General features: G+C 43.0%; 1 protein-coding gene across 1 annotated transcript in view; it reads left to right on the top strand.

Moving 5' to 3' along the window:
• Positions 1–23,804, top strand: part of ADAMTS13 (ADAM metallopeptidase with thrombospondin type 1 motif 13) — a 116,079-nt gene that overhangs the window by 75,119 nt on the left and 17,156 nt on the right. The window contains exons 27-31 of the mRNA XM_082262781.1: positions 2,658–2,862; positions 5,178–5,496; positions 8,211–8,357; positions 13,757–13,933; positions 16,119–16,303. Coding sequence (XP_082118907.1) covers positions 2,658–2,862; positions 5,178–5,496; positions 8,211–8,357; positions 13,757–13,933; positions 16,119–16,303 — 1,033 coding nt within the window. The remainder of the gene's footprint in view (positions 1–2,657; positions 2,863–5,177; positions 5,497–8,210; positions 8,358–13,756; positions 13,934–16,118; positions 16,304–23,804) is intronic.

Raw genomic sequence — 23,804 nt, 5'->3', positions numbered from 1 at the left:
TGAAGTAAAGCATCCAGCTTCCCTCCCTGCTGAATTAATGCATCGCCACAACATGATGCTGCCACCTCCATGTTTCATGTTAGTGGTGGTGTGTTCAGTGTTAGTTTTCTCCTTCCATATACAGTATCTCACAAAAGTGAGTACACCCCTCTCATTTTTATAAATATCTTTTCATGTGACAACACTGAAGAAATGACACTTTGCTACAATGTAAAGTAGTAAATAACTCGACACACAGCCATTAATGTCTAAATTGCTGGCATCAAAAGTGAGTACACCCTTAAGTGAAAATGTCCAAATTGGGCCCAATTAGCCATTTTCACTCCCCAGTGTCATGTGACTTGTTGGTGTTACAAGGTCTAAGGTGTGAATGGGGAGCAGGTGTGATAACATTTGGTGTTATCGCTCTCACTCTCTCATACTGGTCACTGGAAGTTCAACATGGCACCTCATGGCAAAGAACTCACTGAGGATCTGAAAAAAGAATTATTGCTATACATAAAGATGGCCTAGGCTATAAGAAGATTGCCAGGACCCTGAAACTGAGCTGCAGCATGGTGGCCAAGACCATACATCGGTTTAACAGGACAGGCTCCACTCAGAACAGGCCTCACCATAATCGACCAAAGAAGTTGAGTGGACATGATCAGCATCATATCCAGAGGTTGTCTTTGGGAAATAGACGTATGAGTGCTGCCAGCATTGCTGCAGAGGTTTAAGGGGTGGAGGGTCAGCCTGTCAGTGCTAAGACCATACGCCGCACACTGCATCAAATTGATCTGCATGGCTATCGTCTCTAAAGATGATGCGCAAGAAAGCCTGCAAACAGTTTGCTGAACACAAGCAGACTAAAGACATGGATTACTGGAACCATGACCTGTGGTCTGATGAGACCAAGATAAACTTATTTGGTTCAGATGGTGTTAAGCATGTGTGGCGGCAACCAGGTGAGGAGTACAAAGACAAGTGTGTCTTGCCTACTGTCAAGCATGGTGGTCGGGAGTGTCATGGTCTGGGGCTGCATGAGTGTTGCCGGCACTGGGGAGCTATAGTTTAATAAGAGAACCATAAATGCCAACATGTACTGTGACATACTGAAGCAGGGCATGATCTCCTCCCTTCAGAGACTGGGCTGCAGGGCAGTATTCCAACATGATAACGACCCCAAACACACCTCCAAGAGACCACTGCCATGCTAAAGAAGCTGAGGGTAAAAGTGATGGACTGGCCAAGCTTGTCTCCAGACCTAAACCCTATTGACCATCTGTGAGGCATCCTCAAACGGAAGGCGGAGGAGTGCAAGGTCTCTAACATCCACCAGCTCCGTGATGTCATCATGGAGGAGTGGAAGAGGATTCCAGTGGCAACCTGTGAAGCTCTGGTGAACTTCATGCCCAAGAGGGTTAAGGCATTGCTGGAAAATAATGATGGCCAAACAAAATTTTGACACTTTTGGCCCAATTTGCATATGTTCACTTAGGGGTGTACTCACTTTTGTCGCCAGCAGTTTAGACATTAATGGCTGTGTGTTGAGTTATTTTGAGGGTACAGCAAATGTGCACTGTTATACAAGCTGTACACTCAATACAAAGTATTATAAAGATGACCCTGTAAAGTTGTTTTTGACAGATATCATTGCTTTATTCAATCTACTTATGGTTTTTGACATTGTGGAAAATGATATACAGTATATTGTTCTTTTTTACTTTTTTTTTTTTTTTGTACACTGCTTTTGCACAAAATACAATACATCATACAGACTAATAAAAAAGAGAATAAACCAGTATTAAAACCAAAAGAGACATTTATTATATTGCAGCTCACCAATTCTTACTATAGATATGAAGGTTGCATTTGTTTTCTTTTTTAGGCTTTCTTTCTTTTAGTTTCACTTGGTGATCTGGCTGGTAAATCAGTTGTTTTTCAACACAGCAAACTGTCTTGCAGATGTAACAGCTAGAGGGTGGAGAAAAACAATTTATTGCTGACAGGAGTGCTTACAATAATTAGCTTTTTTATTCATGTAAAACCTGTATCCTGAAAAGAACAAAACTGTTACTGTAACTGCTTAAAACATTTTAACTGGGGTTTGGTTTCAATTTGTTAGTATATCTACATCCCCTCAGGGGTCTTCAAACTATGGCCCTCCAGTTGTTCAGGAACTACAATTCCCATCATGCCTAGCCGTGTCTGTGAATGTCAGAGTTTTACAATGCCTCATGGGACTTGTAGTTCTGCAACAGCTGGAGGGCCGTAGTTTGAAGATCCCTGCGCCTAGATAGACAATGCTGCTGTCCAAAGGTTTCTCTGTTGCTTCTTCATCAAGAGTGTAAGCACTAATACAGGAGGTGTGTTACTGGCCAGATCACCAGGTGAAAAGCCTTAAATATAAACTAATGTAGCCATAACATCTAAGGATTGGTAAGCTGCAATATATTACATTTTTGGTTATGGGTTCGATACTGTTTTAAATACAAATAGTACACCACTGATGCATGTTTTTGCATTCTTCTTGATTTCCTGAAAAGAGTTTACGTTAGAAAAGTAGTGTCATGTAGCATTTCGTTTCACATCTTCTTAGCATTGCTGGTAAGCTAATAGTGTTCAGGTTGAAACAAATATTTCTAATAAGCTGCCTTCTTCTTTTTGACCTCTAGGTGGCGAGTGGTGGAGAGCAGTCCATGCTCTGCTGCTTGTGGCTATGGCATATCCAGGCAGAAGGTGGTGTGTATGCAGACAGTGGCAGGCAGAGATACAGAGGTGGAATCTGAATCTTGTCCATCCCATGAAAAGCCCTTGTCTGCTGTTCCCTGCTTTATCACCCAGTGCTTCTACACTTGGGACCTGGGGCCCTGGACAAAGGTAAAGTGCACAGGCCATATATTTAGTCCCAGTTCATTAAAAAATCCAAACATATTTTTCAAGCAAACTGACCTAATTTGTACTTCTAATACTCTACTGCTTTCTCTGCTTTCACTGTCCAGTTAGGGCTCTTTCAGACAAGTGGTAAGCTTACCACCCGCTGAATAGCTATCCACAGTGGATCGCTTTTCAGAGATGGTAAAGCAGCAGCTGGAAGGCGTTTAGGAAGTGCTACTGCTGCCTCTTGACAGCTTTTATATTTTTTATTTTTACTGCTCTGTGTGTCCATTCAGTTACGGAGCACCGCTCAGCCTCGCCCCCTCTTTTTCCTCATTGGCTTACTGGCTTTGATTGACAGCAGCTGGAGCCAATGGTGCCTCACTGCTGTCTCAGCCAATAAGGAGAGAGAGAGACCCAGACAGCAGAGACTCTCGTGCAACATCGTTGGGTCGAGATGGGGCTCAGGTAGGTATTAGGGGGGGGCTGCTGCACACAGAAGGGTTTTTATCTTAATGCTTTAAGATATAAAAATCTTCTGAAGTTAGAACCACTTTAATTGCCGAATGGCAATTTTACATTGGAGGACCCCGCAGCAACTGCAAGCTAAGCAATTCACTCATGGTTGTGGTGCAGACTCATTAGTCTCAATGCGTGGTGCTGCCTGTCAAACTCTGCAGCCCAAGTTAAAACTGTTGCAGAAAGCATCACGGCCATGGTATGTGTACAGCCCTGTCAGGCTGTAATGTTAGAATTCTGGAAGGGGGGGGGGGTGTAAAGCTATGAATCAGCTAATTATTTTTACTGCCCCAGCTGTCAAAGTGAAAGAGCCCATATAGACTGGGGTGGGTCCAGGACGACCTGGGCTCAGAGTAATCGGGTTGAATGATATTAGCCATTAGAGACTGAAGACATCTAGTGACAGAAAATAAGTATTACAGAGAAAATCTGCATTAAAGGAAGAATTTGCAGCAAAAGCTGGTTTTGTTATTTTATCTTTTAATGAGCTATTCATTTTTATCTTGTTAATTATGGCTTTAAATGGACCCATACACCTGTCTTAAATCTTTCCATCCTCCATCTATCAAGGGTGTATCTTTTTCCTGAGTATTTTTATTGTTAAGGTTTCCCTCTTTCCCATCTCATAAAGCCGATAGGGACATGTCAGCTGGCAAAGCAGAAGTAATATGTATGTGTAACGGAACCGCGACCCCACAATGTGCTTGTGGGCTTCCGTCAGAATACTGCTTCCTTCAGTCTTGAACATAGATATCAGATATTCTAGCCGCCCCCATACAAAACTAGCCAAGAATAGCTTGTTTAAGATCTAGAGCATTCATTTAACAAACTCACACCGAATATATACCCCACCAGGTCAGGTGCCTGATTACATTATCATATGCAGATGAAATTGTGTACAGAAATATAATTAACATATCTATGGAACAACCAACACAAACAGCATTCTACGTTCCCACTGGCAACTAATAAATAAAGGAAAAGGAATTGGCAGCACTCCAGGTTGAGTCAAAATCCAGATTTATTGACTGGACATCCAAATATGACAATCGTGACAAGGTAGACGCATTTCACACACTGACTGTGTGCTTAATCATTACCTAGTGATTAAGCACACAGTCAGTGTGTGAAACGCGTCTATCTTGTCACGGTTGTCATATTTGGATGTCCAGTCAATAAATCTGGATTTTGACTCAACCTGGAGTGCTGCCAATTCCTTTTCCTTTATCAAGTTTTCACGGAGGCGAGCCGGGGCATGTACCGGTGTGAGTCATTAGGCAATTACACCACCTTGAGCAGTGAGTTCTTGTCTCGGTAACTAATAGATGACAGTGATTTATTTAACTTGAGCTAATTAACTAGCAGACTTGCCGTCATAAAGCTCATGAAGTACAATACACGTTATTATAAGTGTAAATACATCTCTACAGTAGAAAATAGATGAGTTAATCAGCACAATCAAGAATGTGTGGAAGACAGGTGGTTAAGCTGATGACATTAGCATCTGCCATGAGTCTAACTGTGTGGAGCAGTCCCCTATTGGCAATAGGCAGCTATACCTTTAACATGGATCCTAGGCCTAGGTTTCCAGAGTCTGTGTGTCTTGGGGAGATGTGTACTTGAATCCAAAGAAACATTACTTCAAGGGTCCCCCCAGCATACACCCCACAAAGAGCAGTGTGCCCTCACAAGCCAGGGCCCATAGTCAGTAGGCAAGAGGCTAGCCTGCAGTCCCCTCCAAAAGCCCCTGTCCTGAGTGAGTTTGTCACAGTATGTAACTGAAATGTCTCTCTCTTTAGTGTTCAGTCACCTGTGGTAATGGGATTCAACAGCGAGAAGAATTCTGCATCAACTCAAAAACCCACCAGCATGTCAGCCCCGCGATATGTGGACACACGCCAAAACCCATCACACTACGTGGTTGCTCTGAAAGACCATGCCCGCAGGACACACAGACCACCCGACCAGATCCAGCCCACATTTTAATGGGAACACCGCTGACCTCTATTGCCCCGGATCACCAGAGACCTCAATATAGAGCTACACTCCCTGGCAGTAATAACGCACCACAGAGGCCCCGCGGAGCACCACCAGCAGATGATGCGGGAGATGAAAAAGGTAATATAGAAAATTCACCCTCATCACCACCCGGTTAGCGTGCAGCACCACTCAATGCCTAATGGCAGCTGCAAAAGAGAAGAAAATCATGTATAAAAAAGGAGATAAAAGCACCTGACACTAATATAGTATTACCTCTGTATAAAATCGCTTCTAAAACCATAGGTACAATATGGTATCCAGATTAAAGTACCACATTGTAAAAGAGGTTTTGGAGAGGCTTCAAAAGCCCACAACTAAATGAATGAAAGAGAAGAAAATATGGTTTTGGGTAAACTATTCCTCCTACTGACACCAACAATGGGGCACTATTCCTTCCATTGACACCAACAATGCGGTCCTATTACTTCCACTGACACCAGTGATGGAGCACTCATCCTTCCACTGACACCAAATTTGGGGTACTTCCACTCCTAATACCAATGATGGGGCAATATTCCTTCCTGTGACATCAACAGTGGGGCATAATTCTTTCCACTGACACCAATGTTGCAGCACTATTCCTTGCACTGATACCAATTATGGGCACTGTTCCTTCCACTGACACCAATGATGGGCATTATTCTTTGCACTGACACCAATGATGGGGCACTCTTCCTTCCACAGACACTAACGAGTGTGCACCACTCCTTCCATTGACACCAACAAGTGGGCACTATTCTTTCCACTAACGATGGGGCACTATTCCTTCCTTTAACACCAACGATGGGGGACTATTCCTTTTATTGATACCAATGATGTGGTACCATTTCTCTCACTGACACCAATGATGGGGCACTATTCCTCCCACTGACACCAACAATGGAGCATTATTCCTTCCACTGGCACTGACACTAAGGATAGGGCATTAATCCTTCCACTGACAACAGCAATGGAGCACTATCACTTCCACTAACACCAACGATGGGGCACAATTCCTTCCATTGATACCAATGATGGGGTACCATTCCACTCACTGACACCAATGATGGGGCACTATATCTCCCACTGACACCAAAAATGGAGCATTATTTCCTCCTTTTACACCAACAATGTGGCACTAATCCTTCCATTGACACCAGTGATGGAGCACTATTTCTTCCACCAACACCAACAATGGGTCACTATTCCTTTTGCTGACACCAACAATGCAGACCTATTACTTCCACTGACACCAAAGATGGGCACCATTTCTTCCACTGATGACAATAAAGCACTCTTCCTTCCACTGACACCAATGATAGGGCATTGTTCCTCCCACTGACACCAACAATGGAGCATTATTCCTTCCACTGACACTAATGATGGTTCACTATCATTCCACTGACACCAATGATGGGGTACGAATCGTTCCACTGACAACAGCAATTGAGCACTATTACTTCCACTAACACCAATGATGGGGCACTATTCCTTCCATTGATAGCAATGATGGGGTACCATTCCTCATACTGACACCAATGATGGGGCACTATATCTCCCACTGACACCAACAATGGAGCATTATTTCTTCCTTTGACACCAACGATGTGGCACTAATTCTTCCACTGACACCAGTGATGGAGCACTATTCCTTTCACCAACATCAACAATGGGTCACTATTCCTTTCGCTGACACCAAAAATGCGTCCCTACTACTTCCACTAACACCAATGATGTGCACCATTTCTTCCACTGATATCAACGATAAAGCACTCTTCCTTCCACTGACACCAATGATGGGGCAATATTCCTCCCCTTACTGACCAAAGGGGCTATATCATTTTTTTACTGCCACTGACGCTGGGACATTTTCTGCTCCCACTGGCCACAGTCCGGCCCCCCTAAAGTCTGAATTATAGTAAACTGGCCCTTTGTTTAGAAAGTTTGGAGACCCCTGACCTAAACCACAGCTTCAGGAATTGTGAAAGGCTAATCTTGATAGATATGATTTAGAGAACTGGGGGTGTTTGTAATGGTAAGTCTGCACACACAAATTTGCTGCCACATATAATAGTGCAAATTTCATGCTGAAAGGATGGGAAAGTCAGTCACCTAATGTGTTCCTTTCAGTAAAGCTGGCCATACATGGCTTTGAATTCCTGTGAATTGGCTGAATTGGATAGCCTTGCCAACACCACTTGGTCTGCCACACTTAGAATGAGAAATTGAAGGAGATGGGTGAAAATATGTTGGCCGAACAGCAACTGCAGCCAATCAGCTGCAGTCACTGTTCAGGTATTCTGACAGTTGTGGGTGCCGGCTGTCCGGATACTATAGCTGGCAGAAGGAGATTTGTCCATGTTGTTTAGTGTAGATGGGGAAATCTATGGATTTCTCGTCCAGTCCCTTTATTATATGGCCAGCGTTAAACTGGGCATACACTAGTGAAATTCAGTTAAAAAAAATGTGTTTTTAAAACGTTCGTTCAGTTTTGTTAGTCCAAATCTATGTTGGTTTTTGACTGCATGGATGACCAAAAGAATCAAGAGGGACAATTTTTCTGGAATATAGTTTTCATTTGGTAAAGTTGTTTCATTCCTTAATTGAATGTTAAAAGAAAATGTAATTTTAAAGTTCGTTTGAATGATGTTTGTCAAGTCATTGAATGTCCTGAGAATTTCTGTAGGAATGTTCATACGAACGTCTGTGCAGAAATGTACTAGTGTATGGCCGGTGTTAGTGAGAATGCTTTAAGAGGGACAGAAAGAGCAAAAAAAGATAACTGCCACTTATGTTCTTCTAAACTCCTCCAGGTGTATGCGGGCAGCTTTTCCTGAACGCCTCTGGAATAATCAACACCACCGGGATTGTGGGAAACGATTGTATATTCTCAATCGGACGGCCGCTAGGAGAGATTATTGTCATCAAGATTCTGTCTAGCTCTCTGAACTGCTCAGCTGGTGGGTGTTTTGGTCCTAAATTTTCTGTACATTTAATTGTCCTAGCAATGACCTTTGTTTAACCTCTTGGAGCCTAACCCTTTTTTTGACTGACATATTTTGCTTTCAAGTTAAAATCAGTATTTTGTGCTAGAATATTACTTAGAACCCCAAAACATATATATATATATATATACAGTATCTCACAAAAGTGAGTACACCCCTCAAATTGTGTAAATATTTTATTATATCTTTTCATGTGACAACACTGAAGAAATGACACTTTGCTACAATGTAAAGTAGTGAGTGTACAGCTTGTATAACAGTGTAAATTTGCTGTCCCCTCAAAAAAACTCAACACACAGCCATTAATGTCTAAACCGCTGGCAACAAAAGTGAGTACACCCTTAAGTGAAAACATCCAAATTGGGCCCAAAGTGTCAATCTTTTGTGTAGCCACCATTATTTTCCAGAACTGCTTAACCCTCTTGGGCATGGAGTTCACCAGAGCTTCACAGGTTGCCACTGGAGTCCTCTTCTACTCCTCCGTGATGACATCACGGAGCTGGTGGATGTTAGAGACCTTGCGCTCCTCCGCCTTCCATTTGAGGATGCCCCACAGATGCTCAATAGGGTTTAGGTCTGGAGACATGCTTGGCCAGTCCATCGCCTTTACCCTCAGCTTCTTTAGCAAGGCAGTGGTCGTCTTGGAGGTGTGTTTTGGGTTTTTATCATATTGGAATACTGCCCTGCGACCCAGTCTCCAAAGGGAGGGGATCATGCTCTGCTTCAGTATGTCACAGTACATGTTGGCATTCATGGTTCCCTCAATGAACTGTAGCTCCCCAGTGCTGGCAGCACTCATGCAGCCGCAGACCATGACACTCCCACCACCATGCTTGACTGTAGGCGAGAAACACTTGTCTTTGTACTCCTCACCTGGTTGCCGCCACACATGCTTGACACCATCTGAACCAAATAAGTTTATCTTGGTCTCATCAGACCACAGGACATAGTTCCTGTAAACCATGTCCTAAGTCTGCTTGTCTTCACCAAACTGTTTGCGGCCTTTCTTGTGTATCATCTTTAGAAGAGGCTTCCTTCTGGGACAACAGCCATGCAGACCAATTTGATGCTGTGTGCTGTGTATGGTCTGAGCACTGAGAGGCTGAACCCCCACCCCTTCAACCTCTGCAGCAATGCTGACAGCACTCATATGTCTATTTCCCAAACACAACCACTGGATATGATGCTGAGTACATGCTCTCAATCTCTTTGTTCAACCATAGCAAGGCCTGTTCGGAGTGGAACCTGCCCTGGTAAACCGCTGTATGGTCTTGGCCACAGTGCTGCAGCTCAGTTTCAGGATCTTGGCAATCTTCTTATAGCCTAGGCCATCTTTATGTAGAGCAACAATTTTTTTTTTCAGATCCTTAGAGATTTCCTTGCCATCAGTTGCCATGTTGAACTTCCAGTGACCAGTATGAGAGAGTGAGAGTGATAACACCAACTTTAACACACCTGCTCCCCATTCACACCTGAGACCTTATAACACTAACAAGTCACATGATACCGGGAATGGAAAATGGCTAATTAGGCCCAATTTGGACATTGTCACTTAGGGGTGTACTCACTTTTGTTGCCAGCGGTTTCGAATATAATGGCTGTGTGTTGAGTTATTTGAGGGGACAGCAAATTTACACTGTTATACAAGCTGTACACTCACTACTTTACATTGTAGCGAAGTGTCATTTCTTCAGTGTTGTCACGTGAAAATATATAATAAAATACTTAAAAAATGTGAGGGGTGTACTTACTTTTTTGAGATACTGTGTATATATATATATATATATATATATATATATATATATATATATATATTATTATTTTTTTTAGCAGAGACCCTGGAGAATAAAATGGCGATCGTTGCAATATTTTATGTCACATGGTACTTGTGTAACAAAACAGTAAAGTTAGCCCATTTTTTTTGTATAATGTGAAAGATGATGTTACGTTGAGTAAATAGATACCAAACATGTCAAGCTTTAAAATTGCGCAAACTCATGGAATGGCAAAAAATACGGTACTTAAAAATCTCCAAAGGCGACACTTTAAAAACGGTTACCAGTTTAGAGTTACAGAGGATGTCTTGTGCTAGAATTATTGCTCTCACTCTAGCGATCATGGCGATACCTCACATGTTTAAACACAGTTTACATATGTGGGCGCGACTAACGGTACCCCTAGCCTCTAGCTGCAGGCATCACCCCGGTACAACCCCCTGAAGCCAAGGCCACATGTTTGCATTCCGTCATCATGAAGGGTTTAATCAAAAGTGAGGTATTCTATTAGCGCCAACTAATGACATAAATGGTGTACTACAGCAGTGCTGTTCTCAGTGAGCAGAGTTTGATGCCACTGTCCTCAACTTTCCAATGTTTGAGTATCAACTATACCATTCATACTATGTACACAGGATGCAATGACATGTCTAGTACACAAGATGAGAAAATCGACCAGAAACTCCCGCTTTCAAAGCGATCGTCTGATAATCTGATTGTTAGTACATAGCTTTACACAGCCGATCACGACAGTTCATGCTAAATTATTTGAAGGGACAAACACGAAAACTTTTCTCGTAGGATACCAGAATGAATGATTTAAATTTATTCAGTACAATATTTGTCGGGAAAAAAATTGGAAGACCAAGACCACGCATGCTCGAAAATGAAAGAATACATTACAATACAATACAATACAACACATTACATCACTTCCGAAGTTCTATTCTGTCGTCCAAGGATTTTTGTAACCTACCTCTTTATTTTTAATATGAGACTAGCATGCAGAAAAAAGGGGCAATCATTCGTCCGATATTCTCATCATGTGTACTAGGCTTAAGTCACTAAAAGTGCAGCCTGGAAATGACAGGCCAAGTTGTCACTGAAGGGCTGCCATTCTTTGAATCAGTAAAAGGTAAAACTGACCAAAAAAGAATAATGTGCAGAAGATGCAGTCCTGCCTAGAAGTACTAGGAAAAGCCTGCTGAATCTGGCTGCAATATATATTACAGGACTATAATTAAAGTAAATCTGTACTCTTTCATTAGGATTCAAAACTTAGTATGCACCATAATATGAATAATATGAAGGATCAGTGGTGGCTGGTGCATTGGGGGCGCAGGGGCTCCGTCCCCCCTATCCATGCGTCCGACCCCCTAATGCCAGGCGCATGTGATTAGAGTCAGAGGCTCTAATAGGCTAAAAAAAAGGTGGGCTCGGCCCACCCATTTGAGTGACAATAGCAAATGTTCATTCTTCGGCCCATGGATCACCAGCCGCCACTGTGACGGATAATATTTTTATCAGACCTTCCAGCAAAGTGTCAACTTCCCAGGGTGTAGGAAGAATAGTGAAAGGCCCCCTACCCCATAGCCAGGTCCAAGGACTATCATATGAGGGGCAGGGATAGGGCGGGGCCCAAGTAAATGCAATAGTGACTTTCAGAAAGTCAGTAATAGTCTATAGCAGGGGTCTCCAAACCTCTTAAACAAAGGGCCAGTTTATGTCCTTCAGACGTTAGGAGGGCTGGACTGTGGCCAGTGGGAGTAGAAAATAATTTCACTTGGTGGTCATTGGGAGTAAAAAAAATTACATAGCGTCTATGTCTGTTGGTATCAGTGAAAGGAATATTGCACCATTATTTGTATGAGTAGGAGGAATAGTGTCCCTTCATTGGTATCATTGAAAGGAATAATGCCCCATTATTGGTATTAGTGGAAAGAATGGTGTCCCTTCATTGGTATTAGTGGAATGAATTGTGCCCCATTATTGGTATCAGTAGGAGGAATTGTGTCCCTTAATTGGTATCAGTGAAAGGAATAATGCCCCATTATTGGTATTAGTGAGAGGAATAGTGTCCCTTCATTGGTATCATTGAAAGAAATAATGCCCCATTATTGGTATTAGTGGGAAGAATGGTGTCCCTTCATTGGTATCAGTGGAAGGAATAGTGTCCCATTATTGGTATCAGTAGGAAGAATTGTGTCCCTTAATTGGTATCAGTGGAAGGAATAATGCCCCATTATTGGTATTAGTGGGAAGAATGGTGTCCCTTCATTGGTATCAGTGGAAGGAATAGTGCCCTATTATTGGTATCAGTAGGAGGAATTGTGTCCCTTAATTGGTATCAGTGGAAGGAATAATGCCCCATTATTGGTATTAGTGGGAAGAATGGTGTCCATTCATTGGTATCAGTGGAATGAATAGTGCCCTATTATTGGTATCAGTAGGAGGAATTGTGTCCCTTCATTGGTATCAGTGGAAGGAATAGTGCCCTATTATTGGTATCAGTAGGAGGAATAGTGTCCCTTCATTGGTATCATTGAAAGGAATAATGCCCCATTATTGGTATTAGTGGAAAGAATGGTGTCCCTTCATTGGTATTAGTGGAATGAATTGTGCCCCATTATTGGTATCAGTAGGAGGAATTGTGTCCCTTAATTGGTATCATTGAAAGAAATAATGCCCCATTATTGGTATTAGTGGGAAGAATGGTGTCCCTTCATTGGTATCAGTGGAAGGAATAGTGCCCTATTATTGGTATCAGTAGGAGGAATTGTGTCCCTTAATTGGTATCAGTGGAAGGAATAATGCCCCATTATTGGTATTAGTGGGAAGAATGGTGTCCATTCATTGGTATCAGTGGAAGGAATAGTGCCCTATTATTGGTATCAGTAGGAGGAATTGTGTCCCTTCATTGGTATCAGTGGAAGGAATAGTGCCCTATTATTGGTATCAGTAGGAGGAATTGTGTCCCTTCATTGGTATCAGTGGAAGGAATAATGCCCCATTATTGGTATCAGTGGGAAAAATAGTGTCCCTTCATTAGTATCAGTGGAAGGAATAGTGTCCCTTCATTGGTATCAGTGGCAGGAATAGTGCCCCATCCCTGTTATCAGTAGGAGGAATAGTGCTCCAATGTTAGTTTCAGGGGAAGGAATATTGTCCCATCATTAGTATTAGTGAAAGGAATAGTGCTTAGTCGTTGCTCCATTGTTGGTAGTAGTGGGAGCAATAGTGCTTCTTCTGATGTCAGTAGGAAGAATATCGTTCTAACGTTTATAACAGTGGAAGGATTAGGGCCCACTGTTGTTGTCAATGAGAGGAATTATGCCCCACTGTTGGTGTCGGTGGAAAGAATGGTGCATCATCATTGGTGTTAGTAGGAGGAAATAATGCTTCATTATCAGTGAATCAGTGAATCATTGTATCAGTGAGAGGAATCGTGCCCCAAGGGCCACATAGGGGCAAGCAAGGGGTTGCATCTGGCCCTCGGGCCACAGTTTGGAGACCACTGGTCTAGGGACTTCTGCAAACTCTAGGATTGATTTTTCACAGATTGATTTACTATCTTTGTAGGGGAGCTTGTATTGTTCTATGGCAGATATATATGGAGAAAGGCTTGTACCCGTCTCTCAGGAGTCACAGTGCAAACACGATCAAACACAGTGATTGTAAGACAGCGCCAAGTTCATCCCGGTAATGGAATAGCCCTGGAGTACTCAACTAGACCGACCTCCATAAGCTATCACAAAGGTACGGCAAAATTGTTTAATATAACATAATGCAGATTAAATTAAATGTGCCTGGGTGTCATATTGGTCCTCTCACTTCTGTAATGTTTCTAATGGTATGAAAGACAGGCAACAACACATTTGCTGAATTGAAAGTCAGCTATGATGGCTGAAGTGCTGCTGCCATGAAATATTTCTTTACTCACATTTATTACTTCATAAGTAGCAGCCAGAGGCATAACTAGGAACCTTCTGGGTCCCAGTGCAAGAAACCATGAAGGGCCCCCCTTCCATCCAAGCCCTGTGCTTCCAGTTCTGGGAGGGTTTCCAGGGACATACTCCCAGAACCCCGCGTCCAGCGTGCCCTCTGGGGCGTGCATCCAGCGTGCTCTGTGACTGCTGTGTCCTTCACAGCTTACAGTAAAGGGTCAATCAAAGCAGCCCTCTACCATGTGATCAGCTGATCACATGTAAATATACTTGTCGGTCATCGGCAGTTCTTTCCTCCCCTGCTTTGTCTGTGTAAGGAAAGGAGAGCCGTTAACCAGCAAGACTGTCAATACATTGTTTACACTGATAATCAGGGTACTATCATTATCAGTCCAGCCCCATCAGTGCCCATCAGTGCAGCCTATCAGTGCTCATAAAGGCTGCCTATCAGTGCCGCCTTTCCCTGCCACCTATCAGTGCTCATCAAATTAATCTGCTTAGCTACACACTTCTCATGGTGCATACAAGAGGAGAGGGGTAGGAGAAGGAGTAGATCTTCTCGCAAGGGAGGAGGGAGGGGGAACTGCCAAGCTCTGGGCTGTATGAGAGAGACGCTCTCAGCTCAGAGCCCTGCCGCTAGTAATCCTGCTGGGGCCCCCTAACAGTGGCAGAATGTCAGGGCCCAGTCGCAATTGCGACTTTTGCTACTCTGGTAGTTCCCCCACTGGTAGAAGCCAAAATACATTGATATGATCACTTGTTCCACAAAATAGCACACCAACTTGTGTCTAGAAATCACTCTGCAGTGTTAGACTGAGCTGTAATTGTCTGCAAAGTTCCGCCGGACCTTCAGAGCGCATGCGCCACTGGTGCCAGCGGCTGCATGAAGGACGAATATCTCCTAAACCATGCAGGTTTAGGAGATATTAATTTTACCTACAGGTAAGCCTTATCATAGCTTAACTTTACCTGGTGGTCTGGCCATTAACACACCTCCTGTATTAGAGTGCCCCTGTTCTGGCAAAAACTCCAACTCGCCAAAATCTCCAACCGCGTCACTTCCGGTGAGTCTACAGCAGGAATAATTGGAGATTTTGCCGACTTGCTGTTTTCACAGACCACCGGCAGCCTATACACTACGGTACACGAGCAGTTGTCTCTTTTCACGGAACACCATGTAAGGTGGAAGAAAGTTGTAGCTGCCTTGGTGGCGGCCATGTTGTTGGCTAGTAGCGGGCGTTACTAACAATGTCCAGTCATTAAAACGTGTACCGTAAACGTGTACAGGCTGACGATGGTCTGTGAAAACTACAACTTCTCCAATTATTACTGCTGTGCAGTCACCGGAAGTGACGTGGTTGGAGATTTTGGTGAGTTGGAGTTTTCAGCAGAATACCCCCACTGTGGATGAAGAAATACCGGAGGCACCTTTGGACAGCAGCATTGTCAGTCTGAAGGAGAGGGTAGTGTTAGATGCACTAGCAGATTTAAATACACTAACAAATTGAAGCCTAACTCCAGCTCACACTTTATAAACAGTTACAGCAACAGTTTTTTTTTTCCTTGTGGGATAAAGGTTTTACATTAAATAAAAAAAGCTGTTCATTGTAAGCACCCCTGTCTGTAGTAAATGGTTTGTCCCATCCCTGTAACTGCTACACTTGTAGGGGAAGATGTTCTTTTGAAAAACACCAGACTTACTGGCTAGATAACTAGGCAAAAATAAAGGGGAAAAAAAGCCCAAAATGGAAAACGCATGCAGCCACCACATTTAAGAAATGGTAAGGTGTAATACATTAAATGTGTGCTTTTGGGTTTAATACCGCTTTAACTGAACCAGATGAAGTTGGAAGCTGATTGGCTGCCAGGCACAGCAGATTTTGTCTGCCACAGATTTAGTAAATTCCACTCACTATTGTATGTGCACATTGGATGATGTATAGACAACATTAGGAGTCTGATGTAGCAGCGGTATGACGTCTCCTTACTTCCCATAGACTGTGATGTGCAGCTGTTCAGGATGCGAGGGGACATACAAAATCCTGTACAGCCACGGTCTGAGCTGGACTCCCCTGCTTGTCGTACTTTTATTGACGTGCCTCCTAAGTATACCATCGCAATCCACGCTTTATATATGGACCTTGAAAATGGGACCAATAAGACGCAGTCAGATTACATCCTGGTAAGTAAATAGTCACACTGCCTATGAAGGGATAAATGGACAGACTCCACCAAAAACAGATATGGAACCTTTCTATGGTTGTTGGCAGGTGGAATCACATGACATATATCCAGTGGCGGCTGGTGAATGAAAATTTGGGGGGGTCGGCAAAACCAACAACTCCCCCCCCTGGCGGGACGACCCAAGCCCACCCTTTTTTGAAGCCTATTAGAGCCTCTGTCTCTAATGACGTGCTTCAGAAAAAAAAAAAAAGTCCCCTATTGGAATGCAGGCGTCCGGTGCCCTGCATGTAGATTAGGGGGCTGGACGCATGGATGGGGGGGGGCAGCGCCCCTGCGCCCCCAATGGACGGGTCGCCACTGCGGTATATCTCAGTGATGGGAGCGCCTACCAGACTTTCTATTTTTGCACAAATATCACAGCCGAATGACGGTTTGTTTTTCCGTTGATGTGGTCCAGTGGTGAGACAATGACAGATTTCCATTGTGGAAGGAGCAGAGACATGGACATCATTAGTATCCAGCACCTACAGCATGGACCTCAGGTCTCCTATTTAGTGCCCTAGGAATTAGGGTCATGGCTGCCAGATTGCATTAAAGTATATGTGAACCTGTATTTGACCTTTATATGTGAACCATGTGTGAACCTTTACCTTGAAAAACAACCCATTTAGTTTAAATTAGAAAAACAGGGCAAAATATTTGTGCATACATATAAACAAAAACATTCTAAATACCTTTTTTTTTCCCTTTTTTATAAGTGATCACATGTCCTCTGTTCTCAGCTGCATAAGGGTTTTAGAAAGGTGGGGGAGGAGAAACTGCAGAACACTGATCTTCCCAGTAAATGGCTGTGCAGGGGGCATGTCAGCACAAGTCTGATCATTGGGAGACAGGCAGGCTGTTCTCCCAGCACGTTGGGATAGATTTGATCTCATGTCTTGTGTGGCTTGGGCACAAATATCTTTATATAAACCAACTTCAAAAGATAAATAAATAAAAACAGAAGATAATTTTATGTTGAATGTAATTGTTCTCAAAGGCACACTGGGGTCTATTTAAAAAAAAAATTCTGTGCAAATATCATAAAGTGTTACTAAATCCAGGACCCTGCATTTCACTATATCTGGTCCCCACAGTACACAGAACATAGACGCGGAATTATTTTAGTTAATATAAACTGCTAAATACCTTTTCTCATTAGCAGTTAGAGCAATCTTGTGACTTCTATGAGTGTCTGGTTAAAGTTTGTAGGAGGAGTTTTCATTCTCCCACGATTGTCCTTTGAGGCTGCAGGACCCCTGACCCTCTGTCTGGATAGTGCTGATTGGCCCTGTACTGATTACATGCACTCTCCCAAGAAAAAAAAAAAAACTCTCTAGCAATACACATCAAACTGAGCATGGGCAGCCTGCCCCTTGGGTCTGTAAATATCAGGAAATATCAGAGGTGGGGGACTTGAGTCACATGACTTGACTCAAGTCAGACTTAAGTCAACAGTTTGAGGACTTGAGACTTGCTTGACTAAAATTAATAAAAGACTCGACTTGACTTTGACTTGAGACATATGACTCGAAATTGCTTTACTTTTTTAAGTTATTAAATATTTGCATTTTCTCAAGATGTGTTAAAGCAAAATGAATGTGCCTGTTATGTTTGTTACCACAGTCACTTAACCACTTAAGCCCCGGAAGATTTTACCCCCTTCCTGACCAGGGGGTATTTTGCGATTCAGCACTGCGTGACTTTAACGGACAATTGCGCGGTCGTGCGACGCTGTACCTAAACGTATTTGACGTCCTTTTTTTCCCACAAACAGAGCTTTCTTTTGGTGGTATTTGATCACCTGTGCGATTTTTTGATCATGCGCTATAAACAAAAAAAGAGCGTAAATTTAGCAAAAATAACAATATTTTTCATATTTTTTTATATGAAATTCCCCAAAAAAAAATGTAAAAATCAAAATTTTTTAACATTTTCGGCCAATTTGTTTTCTGCTACATATGTTTGGTAAAAAAATCGCAAAAAGCGTATTTTGATTGGTTTGCGCAAAAGTTATCGCTTTTACTAACAAAGGGAAAGATTTTTGTCATTTTTGTTGTTTTTTTTTTTTAACGCGTAATGGCGGCGATCTGCGATTTTTTTTGCGGTACTGCGACATTGCGGGGGACAGATCGGACCCTTGACTGACATTTTTGACACTTTTGGGGTTACCAGCGACATTTCTACAGTAATCAGTGCTATACATATGCACTGTTACTGCAAAATTACACTGGTAGTGAAGGGGTTAACTTTATTTGAGAGGGAGGGGCTGTGTGTGTCCCTAGGGGCGTGATTCTAACTGTGATTGGCTGTCTGTTGAGCTGTAGAAACAGTGATCAACGGTTCTACATAGTAGAACCGTGTGATCACAGTTTCTACACAGGGGAGAATGACAGGCGGCTTGTTTACACAAGCTGCCTGACTTTCTCCCTCTGCAGCGGCGATCGCAGAGTGACCGGCGGACATCGGGTCCGTGACCACGCGGGAGCCTGTGAGGGGCTGACTGCCGACGTAGATAGTCGTGCGGCAGTCGGCAAGTGGTTAAAACACATCAGTGTGTTCTGATTTTAGGACACTGGCTGTTTAACAATGGAAATACTTAACATGTTTTTAGTGACTGTGGTGTTGAAACATGACCGGACGAAGGATTTTGAGCTGTTTGGGCATCAGTGTTAATTTCGTCGACTAAAACCGACTAAAACGTTTTCGTCGACTAACACAATTCAGATGACTAAAATACGACTAAAACTAAAATGGCATTTTAGTCTTAAGACTAAAATACGACTAAAACTAAAATGGCATTTTAGTCTTAAGACTAAAATACGACTAAAACTAAAATGGCATTTTAGTCAAAAGACTATAACTAAAACTAAATCGAAATTTGCTGCCAAAAATTAACACTGGTGCATGCTCAAAGCATAAATAATAACATATTAGATTTTTCACTCCAGGACCAGCAGTAGTATATAATGATAGTGTTGAGCGAACACGGACTGTATTATTCGTGTTCGTACCGAATAATTGGATTTTTTTTACCCGAACACGGACACGGACACTTTACTGTATGTTCGGGTAAAAATCCGTGTTCGGTCGTTTTATTTCCGGGTTTTGCATGCTTTGGCGCTCTTTTCATGGCGGGCTTTCAACAGCCAATCAACAATCGTTTAACTGGTGTGCCTTAAGCCATCCCAGCCATGCCTGCAAATGTCTTAGTAGCTGTGATTGGCCGTCTGAAGCATGTGACCAAGTCTTTATAAGTTCGAGGCAGCCGCCGCAGCAGCGTCATTCTGCTGCTTAGCTAAGGGACAGAGCACACATCAATGTGCTGGCTGCTGATTAGGGAAAGATAGGCAGGAAAAAACCATTTGTGTCCGGATAGAATTGAGGGACAGGTCGGAGTGTTTAGGCAGGGCGAGTTGTAGGCATTTTAGGGATAGAGTCTGCTGAATTATAGGGTCAGTGTCTTCTACAAACTACAATCGATATTGCTGTGTGGGGGGTGGGGTGAATCTGCACTCAATCCTGATCTACGATCTCTTCTCAATCCTGTTAGGGACAGAGTCTGCTGAATTTTAGGGAAACTGTGTTCTACAAACTACAATCGATATTGCTGTGTGGTGTGGGATTGGAGATAGGCAGGTGTCAGTGATCCACATCCATTTTTCTGTGTGTGAGCTGCAGTGAACACAATCTTTTTGGGCTGCAGTGAACACAATCTTTTTGGGCTGCAGTGAACACAATCTTTTTGGGCTGCAGTGAACACAATCTTTTTGGGGTGCAGTGAACAAAATCTTTTTGGGCTGCAGTGAACACAATCTTTTTGGGGTGCAGTGAACACAATCCTTTTTGGTGTGCAGTGAACACAATCTTTGTGGGGTGCAGTGAACAAAATCCTTTGTGGGGTGCAGTGAACACAATCTTTTTGGGGTGCAGTGAACAAAATCCTTTTTGGGGTGCAGTGAACAACATCCTTTTTGGGGTGCAGTGAACACAATCTTTTTGGGGTGCAGTGAACAAAATCCTTTGTGGGGTGCAGTGAACACAATCTTTTTGGGGTGCAGTGAACACAATCTTTTTGGGGTGGAGTGAACAACATCCTTTTTGGGGTGCAGTGAACAAAATCCTTTTTGGGGTGCAGTGAACAAAATCATTTTTGGGGTGCAGTGAACACAATCTTTTTGGGGTGCAGTGAACACAATCTTTGTGGGGTGCAGTGAACACAATCTTTTTGGGGTGGAGTGAACAACATCCTTTTTGGGGTGCAGTGAACAACATCCTTTTTGGGGTGCAGTGAACACAATCTTTTTGGGGTGCAGTGAACACAATCTTTGTGGGGTACAGTGAACAGAATCTTTGTGGGGTGCAGTGAACACAATCTTTGGGGGGTACAGTGAACACAATCTTTTTGGGGTGCAGTGAACACAATCTTTGTGGGGTGCAGTGAACACAATCTTTTTGGGGTGGAGTGAACAAAATCATTTTTGGGGTGCAGTGAACAACATCCTTTTTGGGGTGCAGTGATCAAAATCCTTTTTGGGGTGCAGTGAACACAATCTTTTTGGGGTGCAGTGAACAAAATCCTTTGTGGGGTGCAGTGAACAGAATCTTTGTGGGGTGCAGTGAACACAATCTTTGGGGGGGTACAGTGAACACAATCTTTTTGGGGTGCAGTGAACACAATCTTTGTGGGGTACAGTGAACAGAATCTTTGTGGGGTGCAGTGAACACAATCTTTGGGGGGTACAGTGAACACAATCTTTTTGGGGTGCAGTGAACACAATCTTTGGGGGGTACAGTGAACACAATCTTTTTGGGGTGCAGTGAACACAATCTTTGTGGGGTGCAGTGAACACAATCTTTGGGGGGGTACAGTGAACACAATCTTTTTGGGGTGCAGTGAACAACATCCTTTTAGGGTGCAGTGAACACAATCTTTGTGGGGTGCAGTGAACAACATCCTTTTAGGGTGCAGTGAACACAATCTTTGTGGGGTACAGTGAACAGAATCTTTGTGGGGTGCAGTGAACACAATCTTTGGGGGGTACAGTGAACACAATCTTTGTGAGGTGCAGTGAACACAATCTTTGTGGGGTGCAGTGAACACAATCATTGTGGGGTGCAGTGAACTCAATCTTTGTGGGGTACAGTGAACACAATCTCATACTTCTGAAGATTTGAGGGTGCTGCCTGTTCCATACTCCCCCTACTCCTCATCTAGCCTTTTAGGGGTACAAACAATAGTAATTGGGGCCTAGTGTGGTTGTGTACGTGTGATATACATACACTTTTTTTGGATCATATTTTCTATTCCGCTATTTAATCAAAAACCTTTGGGGATCAGTTAAATTGGGGGATAGTCTGTGTTGGTACGTGTGAGAGAGATCCACCTTTCCAAGTTGTTGGGGTTCATCTCATACTTCTGAAGGTTTGAGGGTGCTGCCTGTTCCATACTCCCCCTACTCCTCATCTAGCCTTTTAGGGGTACAAACAATAGTAATTGGGGCCTAGTGTGGTTGTGTACGTGTGATATACATACACTTTTTTTGGATCATATTTTCTATTCCGCTATTTAATCAAAAACCTTTGGGGATCAGTTAAATTGGGGGATAGTCTGTGTTGGTACGTGTGAGAGAGATCCACCTTTCCAAGTTGTTGGGGTTCATCTCATACTTCTGAAGGTTTGAGGGTGCTGCCTGTTCCATACTCCCCCTACTCCTCATCTAGCCTTTTAGGGGTACAAACAATAGTAATTGGGGCCTAGTGTGGTTGTGTACGTGTGATATACATACACTTTTTTTGGATCATATTTTCTATTCCGCTATTTAATCAAAAACCTTTGGGGATCAGTTAAATTGGGGGATAGTCTGTGTTGGTACGTGTGAGAGAGATCCACCTTTCCAAGTTGTTGGGGTTCATCTCATACTTCTGAAGGTTTGAGGGTGCTGCCTGTTCCATACCCCCCCTACTCCTCATCTAGCCTTTTAGGGGTACAAACAATAGTAATTGGGGCCTAGTGTGGTTGTGTACGTGTGATATACATACACTTTTTTTGGATCATATTTTCTATTCCGCTATTTAATCAAAAACCTTTGGGGATCAGTTAAATTGGGGGATAGTCTGTGTTGGTACGTGTGAGAGAGATCCACCTTTCCAAGTTGTTGGGGTTCATCTCATACTTCTGAAGGTTTGAGGGTGCTGCCTGTTCCATACCCCCCCTACTCCTCATCTAGCCTTTTAGGGGTACAAACAATAGTAATTGGGGCCTAGTGTGGTTGTGTACGTGTGATATACATACACTTTTTTTGGATCATATTTTCTATTCTGCTATTTAATCAAAAACCTTTGGGGATCAGTTAAATTGGGGGATAGTCTGTGTTGGTACGTGTGAGAGAGATCCACCTTTCCAAGTTTTTGGGGTTCATCTCATACTTCTGAAGATTTGAGGGTGCTGCCTGTTCCATACCCCCCCTACTCCTCATCTAGCCTTTTAGGGGTACAAACAATAGTAATTGGGGCCTAGTGTGGTTGTGTACGTGTGATATACATACACTTTTTTTGGATCATATTTTCTATTCCGCTATTTAATCAAAAACCTTTGGGGATCAGTTAAATTGGGGGATAGTCTGTGTTGGTACGTGTGAGAGAGATCCACCTTTCCAAGTTGTTGGGGTTCATCTCATACTTCTGAAGGTTTGAGGGTGCTGCCTGTTCCATACCCCCCCTACTCCTCATCTAGCCTTTTAGGGGTACAAACAATAGTAATTGGGGCCTAGTGTGGTTGTGTACGTGTGATATACATACACTTTTTTTGGATCATATTTTCTATTCCGCTATTTAATCAAAAACCTTTGGGGATCAGTTAAATTGGGGGATAGTCTGTGTTGGTACGTGTGAGAGAGATCCACCTTTCCAAGTTGTTGGGGTTCATCTCATACTTCTGAAGGTTTGAGGGTGCTGCCTGTTCCATACTCCCCCTACTCCTCATCTAGCCTTTTAGGGGTACAAACAATAGTAATTGGGGCCTAGTGTGGTTGTGTACGTGTGATATACATACACTTTTTTTGGATCATATTTTCTATTCCGCTATTTAATCAAAAACCTTTGGGGATCAGTTAAATTGGGGGATAGTCTGTGTTGGTACGTGTGAGAGAGATCCACCTTTCCAAGTTGTTGGGGTTCATCTCATACTTCTGAAGGTTTGAGGGTGCTGCCTGTTCCATACTCCCCCTACTCCTCATTTAGCCTTTTAGGGGTACAAACAATAGTAATTGGGGCCTAGTGTGGTTGTGTACGTGTGATATACATACACTTTTTTTGGATCATATTTTCTATTCCGCTATTTAATCAAAAACCTTTGGGGATCAGTTAAATTGGGGGATAGTCTGTGTTGGTACGTGTGAGAGAGATCCACCTTTCCAAGTTGTTGGGGTTCATCTCATACTTCTGAAGGTTTGAGGGTG

This window comes from Pelophylax lessonae (genome assembly GCF_965119305.1).
Source record: "Pelophylax lessonae genome assembly, chromosome: 7".
Lineage (NCBI taxonomy): Eukaryota > Metazoa > Chordata > Amphibia > Anura > Ranidae > Pelophylax > Pelophylax lessonae.
This window is presented reverse-complemented; position numbering and strand designations above follow the sequence as displayed.